This window comes from Eucalyptus grandis, chromosome 11 (genome assembly GCF_016545825.1).
Source record: "Eucalyptus grandis isolate ANBG69807.140 chromosome 11, ASM1654582v1, whole genome shotgun sequence".
In the NCBI taxonomy this organism is placed as follows: domain Eukaryota; kingdom Viridiplantae; phylum Streptophyta; class Magnoliopsida; order Myrtales; family Myrtaceae; genus Eucalyptus; species Eucalyptus grandis.
Genome location: NC_052622.1, coordinates 432,406 through 448,329, shown reverse-complemented (window position 1 = coordinate 448,329; position 15,924 = coordinate 432,406). Strand labels below are relative to the sequence as shown.

The window sequence follows — 15,924 nt, the reverse complement described above, 5'->3', positions numbered from 1 at the left end:
ATATCACCGATCCTAAAGCACACCATGGATTCGAGCGTATTTTTTTAGCCACAGATTAAACACCGACACCGATATGAGAAAGTGAATTTGGTCCTGTTCGATCTGATGACGCCAATTCGCTTTGAAGGGAAGAAAAACGTGCCTTGTGCTTTACTGTTTTCCTTTGGGAGAGAGAGAGAGCGAGAGCGAGAGACGTACGTACGTTTTTAATTCCAAAAAAGGTGCGTTCTCCCTCTCTCTCCTCCCTTTTATACGACCCTTCATCCACGGGCCCTATTCCTGTGGGCTGGGCTTTTAGGCCCAACATGGGCGGACGGGCCTTAAGCCCATTAATAATAAAACCATCATCCACATAGCTATCTTGCTTAAATGACATCTCAAGTCCTTCTTCAAATGAGAGTCTTTATTGAGTAATTTATAAATGGCACTTACCTCAAATCAAATGGGTCGTGTGGTTACAACTTATGAATTGTATGCTTTCTCTATGAAATAATTCTTTTTATTTACATGCGCAAGAGAAAATATCATGTGGAGCTTTATATCATTTTATATAACTTAATATTATGTACTCCGAGGTAAAGTTCCATATCATCTTATGTAGCTCGAAAGTTAGGTTAATTACTCAAATGGACACGAAATGAGAACCATATTTTCACGTAGTCTTCCCCTTGCGTAGGGTCAAACATAGAAAGTAGAGGAGTTGGGAGGTGCTTAACTGCCTACAACGCACAAAGCCCGCCCTTTCACCCACTCCAACCAACTCTTTCCCATCTTCTCGGCAGACATTTCCTTCCCTAGCCGCGACCCGTATTGGGCATCGCATTCTCCTTTTTCAATTCGTTCTTCAATCTTTTTACACCTAATTATCACCCAATCGATCTTATTATATACTTCTCATCCCTTGAAAAAGGGGAATTAGATAGTCAATCTGAAAACATCACGCAAGTTTCATCACGCTTTGTCCACAAGAACTTGATAAACTCTGTAATTTAATATTTAACATATTTAATTGATGAGGCAAATGGAGCCTGAAAAATTTAAACTCATGACTTCTAACTCTGGTAATTGTGCTGGGTAGTTTTGCACTTCTCTCATTCTAAAAGCTAGTTCAAAAAATTTATATTATACTTATAAACCGATCACCAGTTTATTCCACAATCAATATGGGATAGCCTCAACAATCTCTCTCTTATACATCAGGCCTAGATTAGAGCCGCAACAACCTGTAATTCTCTCTTGCGATTGTTGAGTTCGGACTTATTGGTAACTTGAGCTCTAATAAATGAATATCATGTTAATTTTTGTGGGACCACAAGGACTTGTTGGCAACTCGAGCTCTGAGAGACTAACACCATGTTAATTTTTGTGGGACCACAACTAGTTGTTGTAAAAGCTTAAATAGTTAGATGAGAACGTGATTTAATATTTGATTTTGCTAACAAACTCGACCTCGCGCGGAGGGAATATTAAGTGCGTCAGCAATAATTTCTTCAGGGACAGAAACTTCTACCGATCATTATTTTGATGATCGTTAGGCAAATTAGAACTGGGCTGATGAGAATATTGGGTAGTGCATCTCCATTAGGTAAACTATATTTAATTCTCATCCTGGGACGGGTTAGCCCAACGCTTTCTTTGGAAGTTAGGTAATCTGATCACATAAGTAGGGCCCCATTCACTCCCACATATGATAAATCCACCCCATTTGCTCCAGTCCTTTCTTGTTCGAACTCAAGATGGCAAAGCTGCTTCCGATTTGTTTCGTCCTTGTCCTCGGTGCCGTAGCTTCGATGTGCGAGGCCACCACTTACACAGTGGGTGACTCCTCCGGCTGGGACATCAGCACCGATCTCGATACCTGGGCTAACGGCAAGGCCTTCACCGTTGGAGACGTTTTATGTAAGTTTCTTGTGCTATGATACATATCGTGCCGTGATTTTGCCATAAATTCTATGTAATTAGAAAGATCACAGTTCTATTCCATGTCTACCGATAGTTTAGTTGATGAAAGTAGTCATACTTTGTAAATCATAATCTTCATTTGTCTTTCTATGAAAATGAATGCGTATATTACTTGAATTAGGAATTGGCACGTAAATGTTTGAACCACGGAATTTTGATTGTGAAAGGCTTTTTATTTTTGTGTTCTTGCCATACCAATGGCGAAGCGTTTCAATACCCATCATCGGATAGCGTGGAAGAAGTGAGCAAAGATAGCTACAACAACTGCAGCACGACGAACGCGCTCCAAACATTCTCAAATGGCAACACGACCGTCCCGCTCACGAGACCCGGCCCATGGTACTTCATATCCGGTAACCGGTTATACTGCCTCGGAGGGATGAAGCTCCAGGTCAACGTGGCGAACTCGCAAGCCGCCTCGCCCGCCGGCGCGCCGCAAGCGGCTCCCGGGGCGGGTGCTGCAACCCAACCCGGTTCGAAGACCGACACCCCAGCCTCATCTTCTTCAGACGGGCTTGTCCACGGTCGGAGTTGCAAGATTGTTTCGGGCTTGATAGGCCTTGTAGCCACTGCCCTGTGGGTGGCCCATGTATAATAATTCTTTTTTATCATTGACGAAATCAAATCCGTTCATGTATTCAGAAACAACATCGTTTGTCTTATTTGAGGGTACTTTTGTTTCGGGTTTTTTCTTGTTCTTTGTTTTCATTTGATGGGACAGAGTTATGGAAACATTGATGGGCACTCGGAAATGACAAGATTGTTTGCTAATAATCCTTTAGTGCCACCTCATTATCACATAAGCCACTTAGGGAGCAACACGTGTCTTCTCGGGCCCACCTTTCAAGTCGATAACAGCTGGAGGCGTCTGCGTGGGGGGCCCGCTTTCCCCTCCCTCCTCCCGTCACGTCACTCACTCCCTCTTGACTTTCTCTCTCCAACTCCCTCTGCAATTCCTCGTCGCCTCCATGGACGCCAAAATCGGACGACGGCGGAGTGACTCCCATCGGCTCGTCCAAATCGGCGTCACCGATGTATTCTCCGCGCCGCGCCGCGGAGCTCTAGCAAGGTCCGTGGCCACGGCGACCACGGCATCCGACCTTGAGCCTAGAGGTTGCGGTAGCCACGGCAGCATGTGTTTCGAGCAAACAGACATTCTCCCTATCTTTTTTCTCTATTATGCTAAATCGCCGCATTTAAAGAGTTCGTGGACGATTAATCTGCAGTCTCGCAACTGCTATGGCTGTGGAGCTTGTTCTTGAGGCTAGAGATCGAGGTCAAAGCAGCCATGGTCGCTTGAGCACGAGCTCACGACCACGGTTTACTCGAGGTCCAGCTCCGCGGTAGAAAAACGAAAAAAGCAAGTGTTGCAAACTGCGGAGGAGAGAGAAGGGAGAGAGATATTTATTGCAGAAGTCTTCTGCGGGACAAGATATATCTGACAGGGAATAGTTGTTCCGTGCATGATTCTGCACAAGAATTAAAGCAAATCTATTTCCCCGTTTAATGAAAATGGATTTGCTTCGACCCAGTTTTATCGTAAACTGATATCATATTATCATTTTTCTCATTAAAAATGTCCTCACCGTTCTTTTTGGAAAAATTTACCCATAATTATTAAACCTATTATATGATCGGAAATTCGATCTCAACCTTCTTACTCGATCAATGTAGCCTCGATTATTTCTCATTAATGTAAAAAGTCACAAACCTCCTTGTGTCCCGTGGACATGATTTGAGGTCATCCATGATGGCTGGCAACCTTAAATATGAGATCATGAGGTGTAGTCACGGCTACTAAAAATCTCATTTAGGGACTGATTAAATGCTCAAAAAATGATTGCATAAAGAGAGAATAGAGAGAGGCGAAGAAGGATCACGGACACAAAAGAGACAAGCAAATTTTAATTTGATAAATAAATTGAAAATAATTGATTTGACAAAATTTGGTGATGAATTTAAATTTGAGGATGCGGAAATGAATTCTGAAAATAGAGCATGTGAAGTGGGTAATTTTCTTTTTTATCATCATTATCATCGTTATTATCATTTTGCTAGATATTGAATTTTGGATGATATTGAGATGAACTCGCGACTTACCTCTATAATTAAATGCCCCCTTTCTCAACTAAAAACGGGCGTAACAAAATTTTGATGAACGAACCGACTCATTCAAATTTCGAAGCCGCGTTTCGTTTCTCAATGATGATATACCAGCACGCAGGCCGGTGCATATTTCGCCCCCGTGCGCAGCTTAGCCGGACCGTGCGTCTTCCCGTCATTTCATTCTGCTGCTCCCTGACGGTTTCTGCCGACTCTCTCTCTATCGCTTCAACCACTCTCTCTTCTTCTTCTTCTTCGTCTTCCTCGTTGAGAACGGCATTTTCTCTCCGTTTTCGCTCCCGTCTCGAGGCTCTTCTGCAGGTTCTCTTCTTCTTCTTCTTCTTCTTCTTCTTCTTCGTCTTCCTCTCGGTCGCTCGGTCGCTCGCTCGCTCGTTCCCTCGGCGTTTTTCTCTTCTTGCTCGCGCCATGGCTTGCTAGCTCTACTTCCTCCGTTACTTTGAACTTTTGTAGTTGAACTCGTTCGTCACGTTTGGCGATGCAGCTTCCGTGCAAGCCGTGCGATCTTTTCTTTCTCGTCTTTTTCTGCGTTTCGGCTTCATATGCTTCCGTTCGCCTTGCGTCGTCGCCTTCGTAGCGTTTCTGTTCCTCGCTTCTGATGACCTTTTTCGTTTGCGGCTGTTCGTGCCGGTCTCGATCGTGACCAGAGTGCTTCGCACACTTCGGAAATGGGAGATTACAGGCGTCATTCCCTGGGGAAGCGACCGAGAGTTGACGGCCCCGGAGGGTCTCGTAAACCGGCCGAACGTCGAGTCGCTCGCACCGAGACTGCAGAGAATGGAGGCCAAGGCGGTGGTACGTCCAGGAGTCGTTCGAACGGAGCCGGTGCTTCTTACTCCAAACCAGACGATGGAGACGCGATCGCCGTTCCTGTGCGATCTTTTCTTTCTCGTCTTTTTCTGTGTTTCGGCTTTATATGCTCCGTTCGCCTTGCGCTGTCGCTTTCCTAGCGTTTCTAATCCTTCTCTTCTATTGTTCGCTTCTGATGATCTTTTTGTTTGCCGCGGTTGTTGCCGGTCTTGATCGTGAACAGAGTGCTTCGCTTTCTGTTCGCCGTGCCTCTTCGGAAATGGGAGATTACAGGCGGCATTCCCTGGGGAAGCGACCGAGAGTTGACAGCCCCGGAGGATCTCGCGAACCAGACGAACGTCGAATCGCTTCCACCGACTCTGCAAAGAATGGAGGCCAAGGCGGTGGTACGTCCAGGAGTCGTATGAACAGAGCCGGTGCTTCTCACTCCAAACCAGACGACGAAGACGCGATCGCCGTTCCCGTGCGATCTTTACTTTCTCGTCTTTCTCTATGTTTCGGCTTTATATGCTTCCCTTCACCTTGCATGTCACTTACCTAGCGTTTCTGTTCCCGCTTCTTCTATTGTTCGCTTCTGATGATCTTTCTGCTTGCCGCGGTTCTTGCCGGTCGTGATCGTGACCAGAGTGCTTCGCTTTCTGTTCGCCCTGCGACTTTGGAAATGGAAGATTACATGCGTCGTTCGCTGGGGAAGCGACCGAGAGTTGACAACCCTGGAGGATCTCGTAAACCGGACGAACGTCGAGTCGCTCGCACCGACACTGCAAAGAATGGAGGCCAAGGCGGTGGTACGTCCAGGAGCCGTTTGAACAGAGCCGGTGCCTCTCACACCAAACCAGACGATGAAGACGCGGTCGCCGTTCCCAGGCGCTCGAGGACGCGTCCTACTGAGGTAAGTCCTGCCAATGTACCCTCCGTCGATTCTCGCGGTGGTGTTGCGAGGAGAGACTCGAGAACTCTTGCTGCTGAACGCGAGGAAGTTGTTAGTGATCAGATGAAGGTAAAGGAGGCCGTGGATACGTTTCACGAGATATATGAAGAGGTTAGACGTGCGCGGAAGTCAAAGCATGTGTTTGATAAAGACTCTGGAATTTCAGTTTTTAGTGAGGCTTTGGAGCGTATGAAAAGTTCAGGGAAGTGTGTTAATCCTGAAAATCGGTAGGCTCTGTATCTGGTGTTGAAATAGGGCAGGAGTTCTGTTGTAGGGCTGAACTGGTTGTGACCGGCCTTCACAGTCAAAATATAAGAGGCATAGATTGGGTGCTCGGGTTGAATAGGGTACCTTATGCGACACTCTGGCCAATACTCAAATAGCGTGAGTTCCGAAGATGAGGTGGTTTATTGTGGCGAAGGTGGAAACCGTGTAATGGGCCGAAGGGGTTGCCTTGAGGATCAAAAGCTGAGTGGGGGTAACCTTGCTCTGAGGAATAGCATGCGTTTCCAAAACCTGTGCGCTTTATTCGCAGATATGATCTTACGAAGAACGGTTCTGGTCTTAGGGATGCCAACCATGAGAGACTTTCTAGGTGCAAATATGTTTATGAAGGTTTATTCTACGTTCGTCGGTATTGGATAGAAAGAGGGCCTTTGGGAAAGATGATTTACAAGTTCAGATTGACCAGAAACCTGACAAGAAATAACCATGATGGGAGTGCTCCAGTTTGTTCGAATAGTTCAAGAGCTCTTGAACGTGTCTATGTGGATGATGATATAGGTCAAGGGAGAGAAACGGTATCAATTCAAGTTTTTGGTGCAGTTTGTAAGGTGCAACCTTCACCTTTCAATTACATTACTGATATCACTTATCCAGAGCTAAAGGATCTGTCTCCTTCAATCGGTTGCAATTGCAAGGAAGTATGTCGTTCCAGGATATGTTCTTGTGTAATAAAGAATGGAGGGACATTGCCATACAAACGAGATGGACGAATTTCGAAGTTTAAGCCCCTTGTTTATGAGTGCGGCCCATCTTGTACTTGCTCGCACTCTTGCATTAACAGAGCAAGTCAAAGTGGCATCAAGTTTGACCTAGAGATATTTCAAACTCGAGGAAAGGGGTGGGGCGTCAGATCACAATCACACATCCCATTAGGTAGTTTTGTTTGCGAGTACATTGGCAAAGTACTTCCAGATGAGTTAGTTTCGCCAGAGTTCAACAAACACAAGTATTTCTTTAATATCGGGGTTGGTGGTGCCACCTGCAAGCAGAGTGGCAAGTGCTTTACTATTGATGCCAAGGCGCAAGGAAACATCGGGAGGTTTATCAACCACAGTTGCTCTCCAAATTTATATGCACAAAATGTGCTCTCTGATCACCATGACAAGAGAATGCCGCACATAATGTTTTTTGCTTCGAAAGACATACCTCCATTAAGAGAGTTGACTTTTGATTACAGAGTTAGCCATGTTCGTTGTGCTGATGTCCTGCGGAGGATGAAATGTTACTGTAATGCTATAGCATGTAAGGAAAAGCGTCCCAAATGAAGAATGAAGTTGTTAAAGGTCGTGCTGGAATACGTACTTTCTTTTTTTTGACATGGTTGAAGTGCTTGACATCAACCGTAGGTTGGTAGTTAGTTTTTTTTTTTTTTTTTTAAAACTTGAGCCGATTCAAGCTGAATAGGTATAATGTTGAGCTTGATGAGGCTACTGCTTTTAATGAGAATCTGGTGATGAGGAATGCTAGTGGGCTCTGACAGTGTGCTTCTTCACAATGTGACCAATATGTTTTACTTTTGATCCATATTATCAAGTTGTTGACCTTTTTGGCCCGAGGAATGTACTTGCACATTAAATCTTGGTTGTGTTAGTGGGCTTGGCTATTTTGTTGAAGTTGCCCATGCTTTCCCATGTGGAAGCTGAAGGGACGTTGGAATGGCAGGCACAGGCTCATGGCTTAGAAGAGCAACAACAGGTCGTGGTTATGTTTTGCTTTGTTGTTGCTTGTTATTGTTTTGGCATTTGTAATCGTTGGAGAGTGGATTTTTGTGGATAGAAGTTGCTCATTTCTTTGTTTTTACTTTTAGTGAGACTGAAAACATTGTGATTGGATTCACGATACAGAAGCAAATAAATCTCATAGTCGAATTTAGATCGAGTGCTTTATGATATGACTGACAGATTTTGCAGGATACTGGGTTCCACATGCAGTTGGAGAATGATAGGGTCAATTATATAAGCTACTTTCAAGTATGTTTCTCTTTTGGTTTATTGAGTGAATTTAATGATTTGGATGGATGTCTGTTTAGAGAGTTTTTATTCTCATTGACCACCTTTTTCATTTCATTTTCTTTGCTTGTGGAGTGTGAGAAATGCCTCTTTCCATGGTATTGCTCATCGAAATTCCATCCTTCCGAAAGAAAAGACTGGACGTTGGTGTTGCTCGGAATTAGAGGATAGAGGCCACGACTAGAAGTTTATTTGATGTGGTGAATCAATTAAAAGAATGGTGCTTGCGGCTGCTGTTTATAAACAGGATTCCGTGTAGCGAACGGGCTTTCAATGTGTAAAGTCCTTGTCATTAGCCATTCTAGTTACATTCCATCCGACTAGACTGCTTATATTTTTTTTTTTTGGTCGAAGACTAGACTGCTGATTGAATGCAGTATTTATCTGTGTGGTGAAGATGAAGCGATCTTTGGAAAAAGCAACGACTTTCCTTGACAATATCTACAGTTGGGGCTGTATGCCTGTGGATGAAATTATTTTGAGCGAAACTGAGTGACTGGCCGAGATTCGTTTGGTCATTGGCCGTTATGCTGCTCCAACTTAAATGTTTTCGGGCATGTGGTCCAGAACCCACGCAGCTATTTCTGGTAGTATGGTAGAAAAGATGGAGATTGGTACTATTCTGCTGACATTATGTTGCCATATATATACATATATATAAATATATATTTCTCATGCTGAAGACATGATTTCGTACATGATGCACGCGTTACGACCCTGAGGACCCTATTTTCTCTAGAAGGTAAATTCTTTCTTGAACCGATCGTCTCAGCATATTAAGTACGGTGGTCTCTGTCTCTAGGGTATGACGGGGATTTACCGCCGGATCCACCAGAATTGCCGCTCCCGCCGCCTGCTCCAGCACCTCCAGATCTGCCAGAACCACTTCCGTACCCAGAGCCTCCGCCGTGAGCACCGCCACCCCCTGAACCATACCCGAACCCAGATCCTGATCCTGTCCCCGAACCAAAGCCGTACCCAAATCCCTTGCCGAATCCTGTGGGTGAATGGCCAGACCCCGAACCGTAGCCCCAGCCACTCCCCGGGCTTGAACCCCAGCCCCAGCTGTAGTCCCAGTTGGGGCCGTGGCCTGAGCCAGTGGCTCCATCCGGGCTTCCGGTTCCGCCAGTGGGGCCTGTGGACATCTCTGGCAAGTCTAACGTCCTCGCAGAACTCACAGGCGATGAGAAGGCTATTGCTGCGAACACCGCGAAGATAAGGAACTGTGATGACATAGTTGAGCGCAAATGCATTTCCAGGTTTGTGCTTATCTTGGACAGGAGCGAGTTTATGTAGAGCAGAAAAAGGCGGGTAGTGGCGTGTGACCTGTGAGTTTTTTGGGGCCTGTAAGCGAGTGCTGCATCTTTGTGGGTCGATGTTGATAGGAACGCCCGTGATTTGAAATAATTAAATGGGGGGATACTTGTCGGGATCTCAGATAAAATTGCCCACAAACATTTGGGCTTAACCACGCCATGCACGCACCACCGCCTCTCAACTTGAAGAATTGACATCCATTAATTGCTGCAATTTCGGTTGAGTTTTGCTTTTTGACCTTGAGGACCTCGGTTTTTTGTCCTTCTTAATTTGCTCCAGGCCGCTAATGGGTTCGAACTTTAACGTGCATCTTATCTCCTGTTTTTGAAATAAAATTCATCTCCATCAATTGGTACTTCATCGTCTTTAGCTGGAGGGCATTCATTTTCTGAGCTCATATGGGTTAAGAAGGAACTGTACAAGTAATACGGGCACAAGGCTCTTCCTTATGGTACCGATTGAGTTGATTTTGATTATTATGAAAGGTTATTCAAATAATGAAAGGAAAGGTTATGAACTCACTTTTTTTTTTTATATATATAGATATTATTAAATAGAGTAATTGCTAACCTTATTAGCGCCCGATTGACCCATCTTAACCTGATAGGAAGAGTGTTCTCCATTAGTCAAGGCTTGCGGCATTTTTCATCGTTATTTTCTTTTAGATGATTAACTTTTTCATTCTTGTGCATTTTTTTTAGCTAAATTTTCAACATAAAAAATGTGCTTGGCCAGTAAAAGTTGTGACTAAATGGAATATATGATATATATGAACATTTGTTTTCGGATTATAAATCAGAATTCTCATATGATAAAATACGATTTCGAATCATCATATCACCAAATGTCAATAATGTTGTGTCTAAAACATCACTGGAGATGGTTTCATGTCACCAAGTACAATCTCATGTTTGAGTTGCTCTCATCGTCAAAACATGGACAAATGTGTGAATTTGACAAAGAGTACACATTTCATTGTTGTTACCACCAAAGCAAATATTCTCAAATTGAAGCTTAGATTATGCAATTAGCAGCGCACTCCATTCTGTTAATTTGAGGAGGATAAGTTTCCTGTTTTCCATGAGTTGTAAAGTAATAATATCGAAACTTACTTGGATTTTTATTTTTCGGAACTTGCCTGAAAATTAAATCCAATGAGACTCTTTGTATCTATGAAAAGAATATATCCCTCTAAGTCCGTATTTTTCAACCCAAAACAAGTAAAGAATACACGAGCTATGAAAGGTTTCAGTTGAATTCTGAATTCTGATTTTTAACCGTTTTGTTTCCATCCAAGGTTATATGTTTTTTTTTTTATATATATTTTTTATAATCGAGCGTGTATTTCAAATCGAAGTTTACTGGAAAACCATACCGCCATCTGAAAAGTATCTTCGCAGAAATGGAGGGATGGTCCACCCACTCCTGCGGCCGGCGGTGGTTACTTTTCTATCTGCCGACCTGCCAACACACGTGGCGACGTAAGCCTGCACAGCGAACAGCAAATTCCAATACCGTCGACGATATGTAAGGACCCGTCTGATAACATTTTTATTGTCGAAATTAAAAATAATTCCTTTTTATTTTATTCTCGATAATAATTTTTAAGCATTTTAAATTGTTTGGTAACTATTCAAAATTTTAATTCTTGAAATGGAATTGTATTTAATATCGTGCTTAAAATTTCAATTCCAAATTAATTTTTAAAATTTTTAAATAATTTTATTACTTTTTTTTTTGTGACCGAGAACCGTTGTACAGTTGGCAACCAGCGACATAAATCTGGGGCGACTCGCAGGGACCCACCAACCATGAGTCGCAGGTGAGTCGCACAATGGGAGCGAGAAGTTTCTAACCCCTTCCCTGCCAATTGAGGGGCGAGGCGCAAACCATGTCGTCCATCGCGAGTAGGTACTTTTTTCCTTTTTTTTTTTTTTTTCCTTTCTTTCTCCTATTTTCTTCTTCCTCAAGTGGCCGATCGTCGGCTTTGGGATAACCAAAGAACCGTCTAGACGAGGACCAACGATCTCATCATAGTGTCGCCAACCGTCGTTGGTAGAGGCTCGACCAGCCTCGCTGAGGCTAGGCTTGCTTCCAGTGAGCTTGCGGATCTCATCCTGACCTAGCAAGCCTTTGACGAGCTCGCCGGACCAATTGCTAGCAATCGGCAACGATGGATGGTGGGCGACAATAGACAACAGACATGGTGACAATTGATGATGAAGAAAAAAATGGAAGAAGAAAAATAAAAAATAAAATAGACTTGATTATAAAATTATTCCTCAGAACAAGAATCAATTTATTATTATTATTATTCTTGATTCTATTCCAAATCAACTTCCAGGAACAAAAATTTTACTAATCACGATTTTGTTCCAAAATTACTTCCGGAAACCAAAATGATAGAAATTTTTACTATTTAGCCAGTTACTAAAAAGGGCCTAAGTATCAAAATATCCAATCCAAATCCATCAATTTAAATCCGTTTTGATATATTTCAATAAAATATAAATTTGATAATTCATACTCTATTACTCAATCAGTTTTATATGTAAGCCAATTCATGAAAAACTCATGCCCAAACTAAAATTAAAGAACAAGAAAATAAAAGATGGTGAAGATAATCGTATAATTGAGCTGGATTTAAGTAAATTATGAATATATTTAAAACTCATTATTTTAGATTTTTCCATTCCAAACCCAATTATTAAACAACTAACTCAAATAACAACTTAACCTATCAAATATGGATTAACAAATGTGTCTATGATGCATTTTGACAAGTCTAATTTTTGGATACCACTTATAAAGATATGACAATTGAAGACCAAAAACATTCACCAGCTTATTGTGGTGGGGGCGGGCGGGGGGAGAACAAAGATAGTGCTGAAGTTTCTGCTCATTTCTGCAACAAGAGACTTGCCCAGGAGGATACCCGAGAAATTAAAATAGCAGATGGACCCCATGATGTCTGCATTTAAAGTTCCACATCCACTTCTTTGTTTGCAAAGAAATGCACAACAAAGATGGTTTCAAAGTGACGCCAGATCTAGAGAAGTACGCTGACCCCAAAACTTAATAGATGTCTGAAATCAAGAATGCAGAGCCCTTGCCACTGGCCAGACCTCACATGCCCGAAAGGGCGTTCATTGGAAAAAGAATGCTCAGTTGAAGCCAACGATGCATTTGATTCCCAAGCTTCTCACAGCCCCAAAATTCAATCTCTGTAGGGCTCACCCAATTGCATCTTTCTTGTATCTTTTTCCTGTATTCTGCACTCACAATTTTGGAACTCCCGCAATCTTCGCTGGACTCACGTAATGTATCCAAATGCATCACAGGCAATGCCCAAGCATGAAGCATGTCCCCATCACAAAGCAATAGGCAAGCTCCAAAGAGTAGATTAATAAATAACCACAATCAGAGAAAGCTCAAAGCAGCTAAGGAGTCATATAAGATTCCACAGCAGAGTGAACAGTCCGAGAAAGAACTTTGAAATCAAACTCAATGAAATTTATATTTGTAAAGTCAGCCTGGCCATCTCTAGAGTAACCGTACTTCAAAAATTATACTTAAGCTATTTTGAATCAAGCTTTACCAAAAGGGTGAGAACAATAAACAAGTTGAAGAAACAGAAATAAGAAATGAGAAAAAATGGGGTTAAGGACTTAAGAGGACATTTGTTCTATGGTCACAAAAGGGATAGAAAATACAAGCGACAAAGATGTTGTCCAGCAAAAGTATAACCTAAATAAACAGGAAGCCAAGATAACCACAGTTCCAACAAAATTTGAATGGTAAAGGCAACAGCCGCAATTAAACCAAGCTGTTGCTCTTAATTTGTTAAGCAATCAAACCAAAAGGATAGGAAAGCCTCAGAAAAGTCAATAACATAATCATACACGTAGTCAGGCAATGTAGGCAAGACTATAAGAAGATCATCACAGGCCTCCGCTAACGCAAAAACAGAAATCAACTAAAAGCAAATTATCCCATATCAATATGGGAGATCAAAGAAAGCCAACCAAGCCAACGTAGAAAGAGAATTCCGTGCTACAAAAGCAAAAGATTTGAGCAACTTTATAGAGAAAAAAGCAATGGATTTAAACCAAACCGTAGCTCATAAATTTCTTAAGCAGTCAAACTGAAATATATCTTAGCCAAGAGGCCTCAGAGAAGTCAATAACATAATCATACATATAGTCAGGCAATGTAGGCAAGACTATAGGAAGATCATCACGGGCCTCTCCGCTCGACATGAAAACCGAAATAAATAAATTACAAAAAGAAAACCAGATTATCTGTATCAATATAGCACACCAAGGAAAAAGAACCAAGGCAACTTGGCAAGAGAATTCTACGCTGCAGACAAAAACAAGATTTTAGAAACTTTATACGACCAAAGAAAGCAATGCATAGTTGACAACCGCCAACAATTCAACTCGTCGCGTAACGTGAAATTCGCAAAATGAAGGGCGGAATACTGAGACACCACAATATGATAATGCCGTTACCACGCCATGAAACTTGTTCCACCGCAGCAACATAGTAGCAGATTCAACTCCAGAACAGTAGACCCATACTCAGTTTCGCATTTCTCTTCTCCATCCTTTCTTTATATATATATATATACAAATTGAAAAAAAGGCGAAAGCAGCAATGCAGCACGCGACTCAGCTGCTCCTTAGCACATCTTCCGCCACGACAAGAACCGATCAAATGCGGCTTCCCTCTTGCCTTGTAACGACGTCCTAAAACATCAACGATGCCCAAGTCGCCACCTTGTCGACACGTCCGCAGGTTTAAGGGCGTGGACAATTACTAGTAACCCTCAAACTCCCGCCAGACGCACAAAGAAATGGAGGCAATCGCACACGACCCGCACTGCAAATAGCGAATAGCGATAATCTGCAATCGAAATAGCATCTAAAAACCTCGGGTGTAGCGACTGGACTTGGCGAAGGAAGGGAGTGGTAAGAAGCAGCCGGCGCTGGCGGTAAGAGACGACGAGTTACTCGGTTTCGCGTTTTATAGGGGAAGGGAGAATTGCTAGGGTTCATCCTCTCTGCAATTCGCATCGCCGGGGCGGAAAGCGGCGCATTCCCGACGGCTTTGCTATTTTCTGGTTTGGGCCTCCGGCTTCCGGGCCGGAAAGTCGGCACCGAGAAGCCCGTGGGATATGGAAGCCCACCAAAAGATGAAAATGGATGGGGGTGAGGAGCTTGTTATCTTTAATAAGATAGATAAATAGAAAGGGTCCATGACCCATTTATTCGATGAAGGCCGTACGATATGGACGGTAGCATGCCGACCATCTTCTTGAGGTCTCTCGCTCGGGCAATGTTTAAGCTACTCATGTCAAGGTAATTTAGTGGCCGGACATAAGAAGCCCACCGGAAATCATCAATGGCCAGATTTTCCTCATCGCCGCCGTCATCGTCGTCATGAAGATCAAGGACTTCTAAGTTGGTGAGGTTTTCCCAATTGTCTAGGAACCGTTCCACGACAGTTACAAAACGACAAACCGAGGTAGCTCAATTTGTTTTGTCGAATCGGAGAATTCGTGTATTCTTCCATGCTTGAAGTCGATCCCATTTAAGTCCAAGTAGTTCAAGTGTCTTGAGTTGAGCAAAGGAGAGCTTCTGTTGCATGGGAATAATCATATCATAATTGGCTCTAAAAGTTGGGAGTATGAATTGGAGCTCGATGATGTGACATACGCTCTATCACGAGTGACTCATTTTTCATCTGCAGCAATCGTTAACTTTCCAACAAGAGAGCAAGCGATACGAGTGTGAGAGACTTTGTCTAAATTGGAGTAAAACCTATCTTTCTTGCTCTATATAAATGATTGTTGAATTTTCGGAGAAGTATACACACAAAATATCTAAAATAAGCAATAGTGCAAGCACTTGGAGGAACACCTCTTTCACGAGCAATGAGGGAGAGAGTAAATCTATGCTTAGAGAATGGGTTGGAGGGCAAGAAGAACAGGCACATGCATTCTTGCGATTGAAGTTCGCAAGCGTGAGTCAACTTATTGACTAAAAGTCCAAACATAACCAGGGCAGACAGCAAGAGGAAAATCAAGAAATCAGATATTTATAGTAGCAATAAAATACACGTTTGAAGCAGGAGATCAATAATGAGAATCACTCAGCTTAATATGATTATGACCTAAAAAGCTTGGCATTTATAATCCTTTCGAGCATCAAATGTTCATTTCCATTGCTTTCCCATCTTAATGTTATGGCTTCAAGGAATGCAACGCAAACAAGCATTGGCAATTTACAGAATTAGTTGGCTGGCAATTTAAAATTATTACGTAAATAAAAAAAAAATTATTAACTATTTATACTTCCACAAAAACATCGCAGGTTAAATAACAGTAAGTACTTCCATAAACCTGATGAGAATTCACTAACATGTACAAACTAAACAAATTGTCAATTAAAATTTTAGTTATCAACGCATTTTGATATATTGTTA

General features: G+C 42.6%; 3 protein-coding genes and 2 non-coding genes across 5 annotated transcripts; 2 read left to right on the top strand and 3 right to left on the bottom strand.

The window, feature by feature from the left end:
• The first annotated feature begins 1,704 nt into the window (after positions 1–1,704).
• LOC104424312 (blue copper protein) lies at positions 1,705–2,733 on the top strand. Its single transcript, XM_010036680.3, has 2 exons — positions 1,705–1,899; positions 2,169–2,733. Exons 1-2 carry the CDS (start codon positions 1,737–1,739, stop codon positions 2,555–2,557), a joined length of 552 nt encoding a protein of 183 aa, XP_010034982.2. The 5' UTR covers positions 1,705–1,736; the 3' UTR covers positions 2,558–2,733.
• Positions 2,734–6,251: 3,518 nt separating this feature from the next.
• LOC104426938 (histone-lysine N-methyltransferase, H3 lysine-9 specific SUVH5-like) lies at positions 6,252–7,436 on the top strand. Its single transcript, XM_018864742.2, has one exon. It carries the CDS (start codon positions 6,490–6,492, stop codon positions 7,372–7,374), a length of 885 nt encoding a protein of 294 aa, XP_018720287.2. The 5' UTR covers positions 6,252–6,489; the 3' UTR covers positions 7,375–7,436.
• A 1,275-nt stretch (positions 7,437–8,711) lies between these two features.
• LOC104424311 (putative glycine-rich cell wall structural protein 1) lies at positions 8,712–9,403 on the bottom strand. The gene has a single exon (XM_010036679.3). The coding sequence runs from the start codon at positions 9,369–9,371 to the stop codon at positions 8,895–8,897; it is 477 nt and encodes a 158-aa protein (XP_010034981.2). The 5' UTR covers positions 9,372–9,403; the 3' UTR covers positions 8,712–8,894.
• A 3,900-nt stretch (positions 9,404–13,303) lies between these two features.
• LOC120290070 lies at positions 13,304–13,388 on the bottom strand. The gene has a single exon (XR_005547945.1). It is a non-coding gene; the product is annotated as a small nucleolar RNA SNORD34 (small nucleolar RNA).
• Positions 13,389–13,598: 210 nt separating this feature from the next.
• Positions 13,599–13,683, bottom strand: LOC120290069. Its single transcript, XR_005547944.1, has one exon. It is a non-coding gene; the product is annotated as a small nucleolar RNA SNORD34 (small nucleolar RNA).
• Positions 13,684–15,924: the final 2,241 nt, after the last annotated feature.

What these genes read in the sequence shown, in the direction of transcription:
- LOC104424312 (XM_010036680.3), top strand. Translation starts at nt 1,737, where the DNA reads ATGGCAAAGCTGCTTCCGATTTGTTTCGTCCTTGTCCTCGGTGCCGTA. An exon ending in CACCGTTGGAGACGTTTTAT is followed by an intron (nt 1,900 to 2,168) that starts GTAAGTTTCTTG and finishes CCAATGGCGAAG; the next exon opens with CGTTTCAATACCCATCATCG.
- LOC104426938 (XM_018864742.2), top strand. Translation starts at nt 6,490, where the DNA reads ATGATTTACAAGTTCAGATTGACCAGAAACCTGACAAGAAATAACCAT.
- LOC104424311 (XM_010036679.3), bottom strand. Translation starts at nt 9,371, where the DNA reads ATGCATTTGCGCTCAACTATGTCATCACAGTTCCTTATCTTCGCGGTG.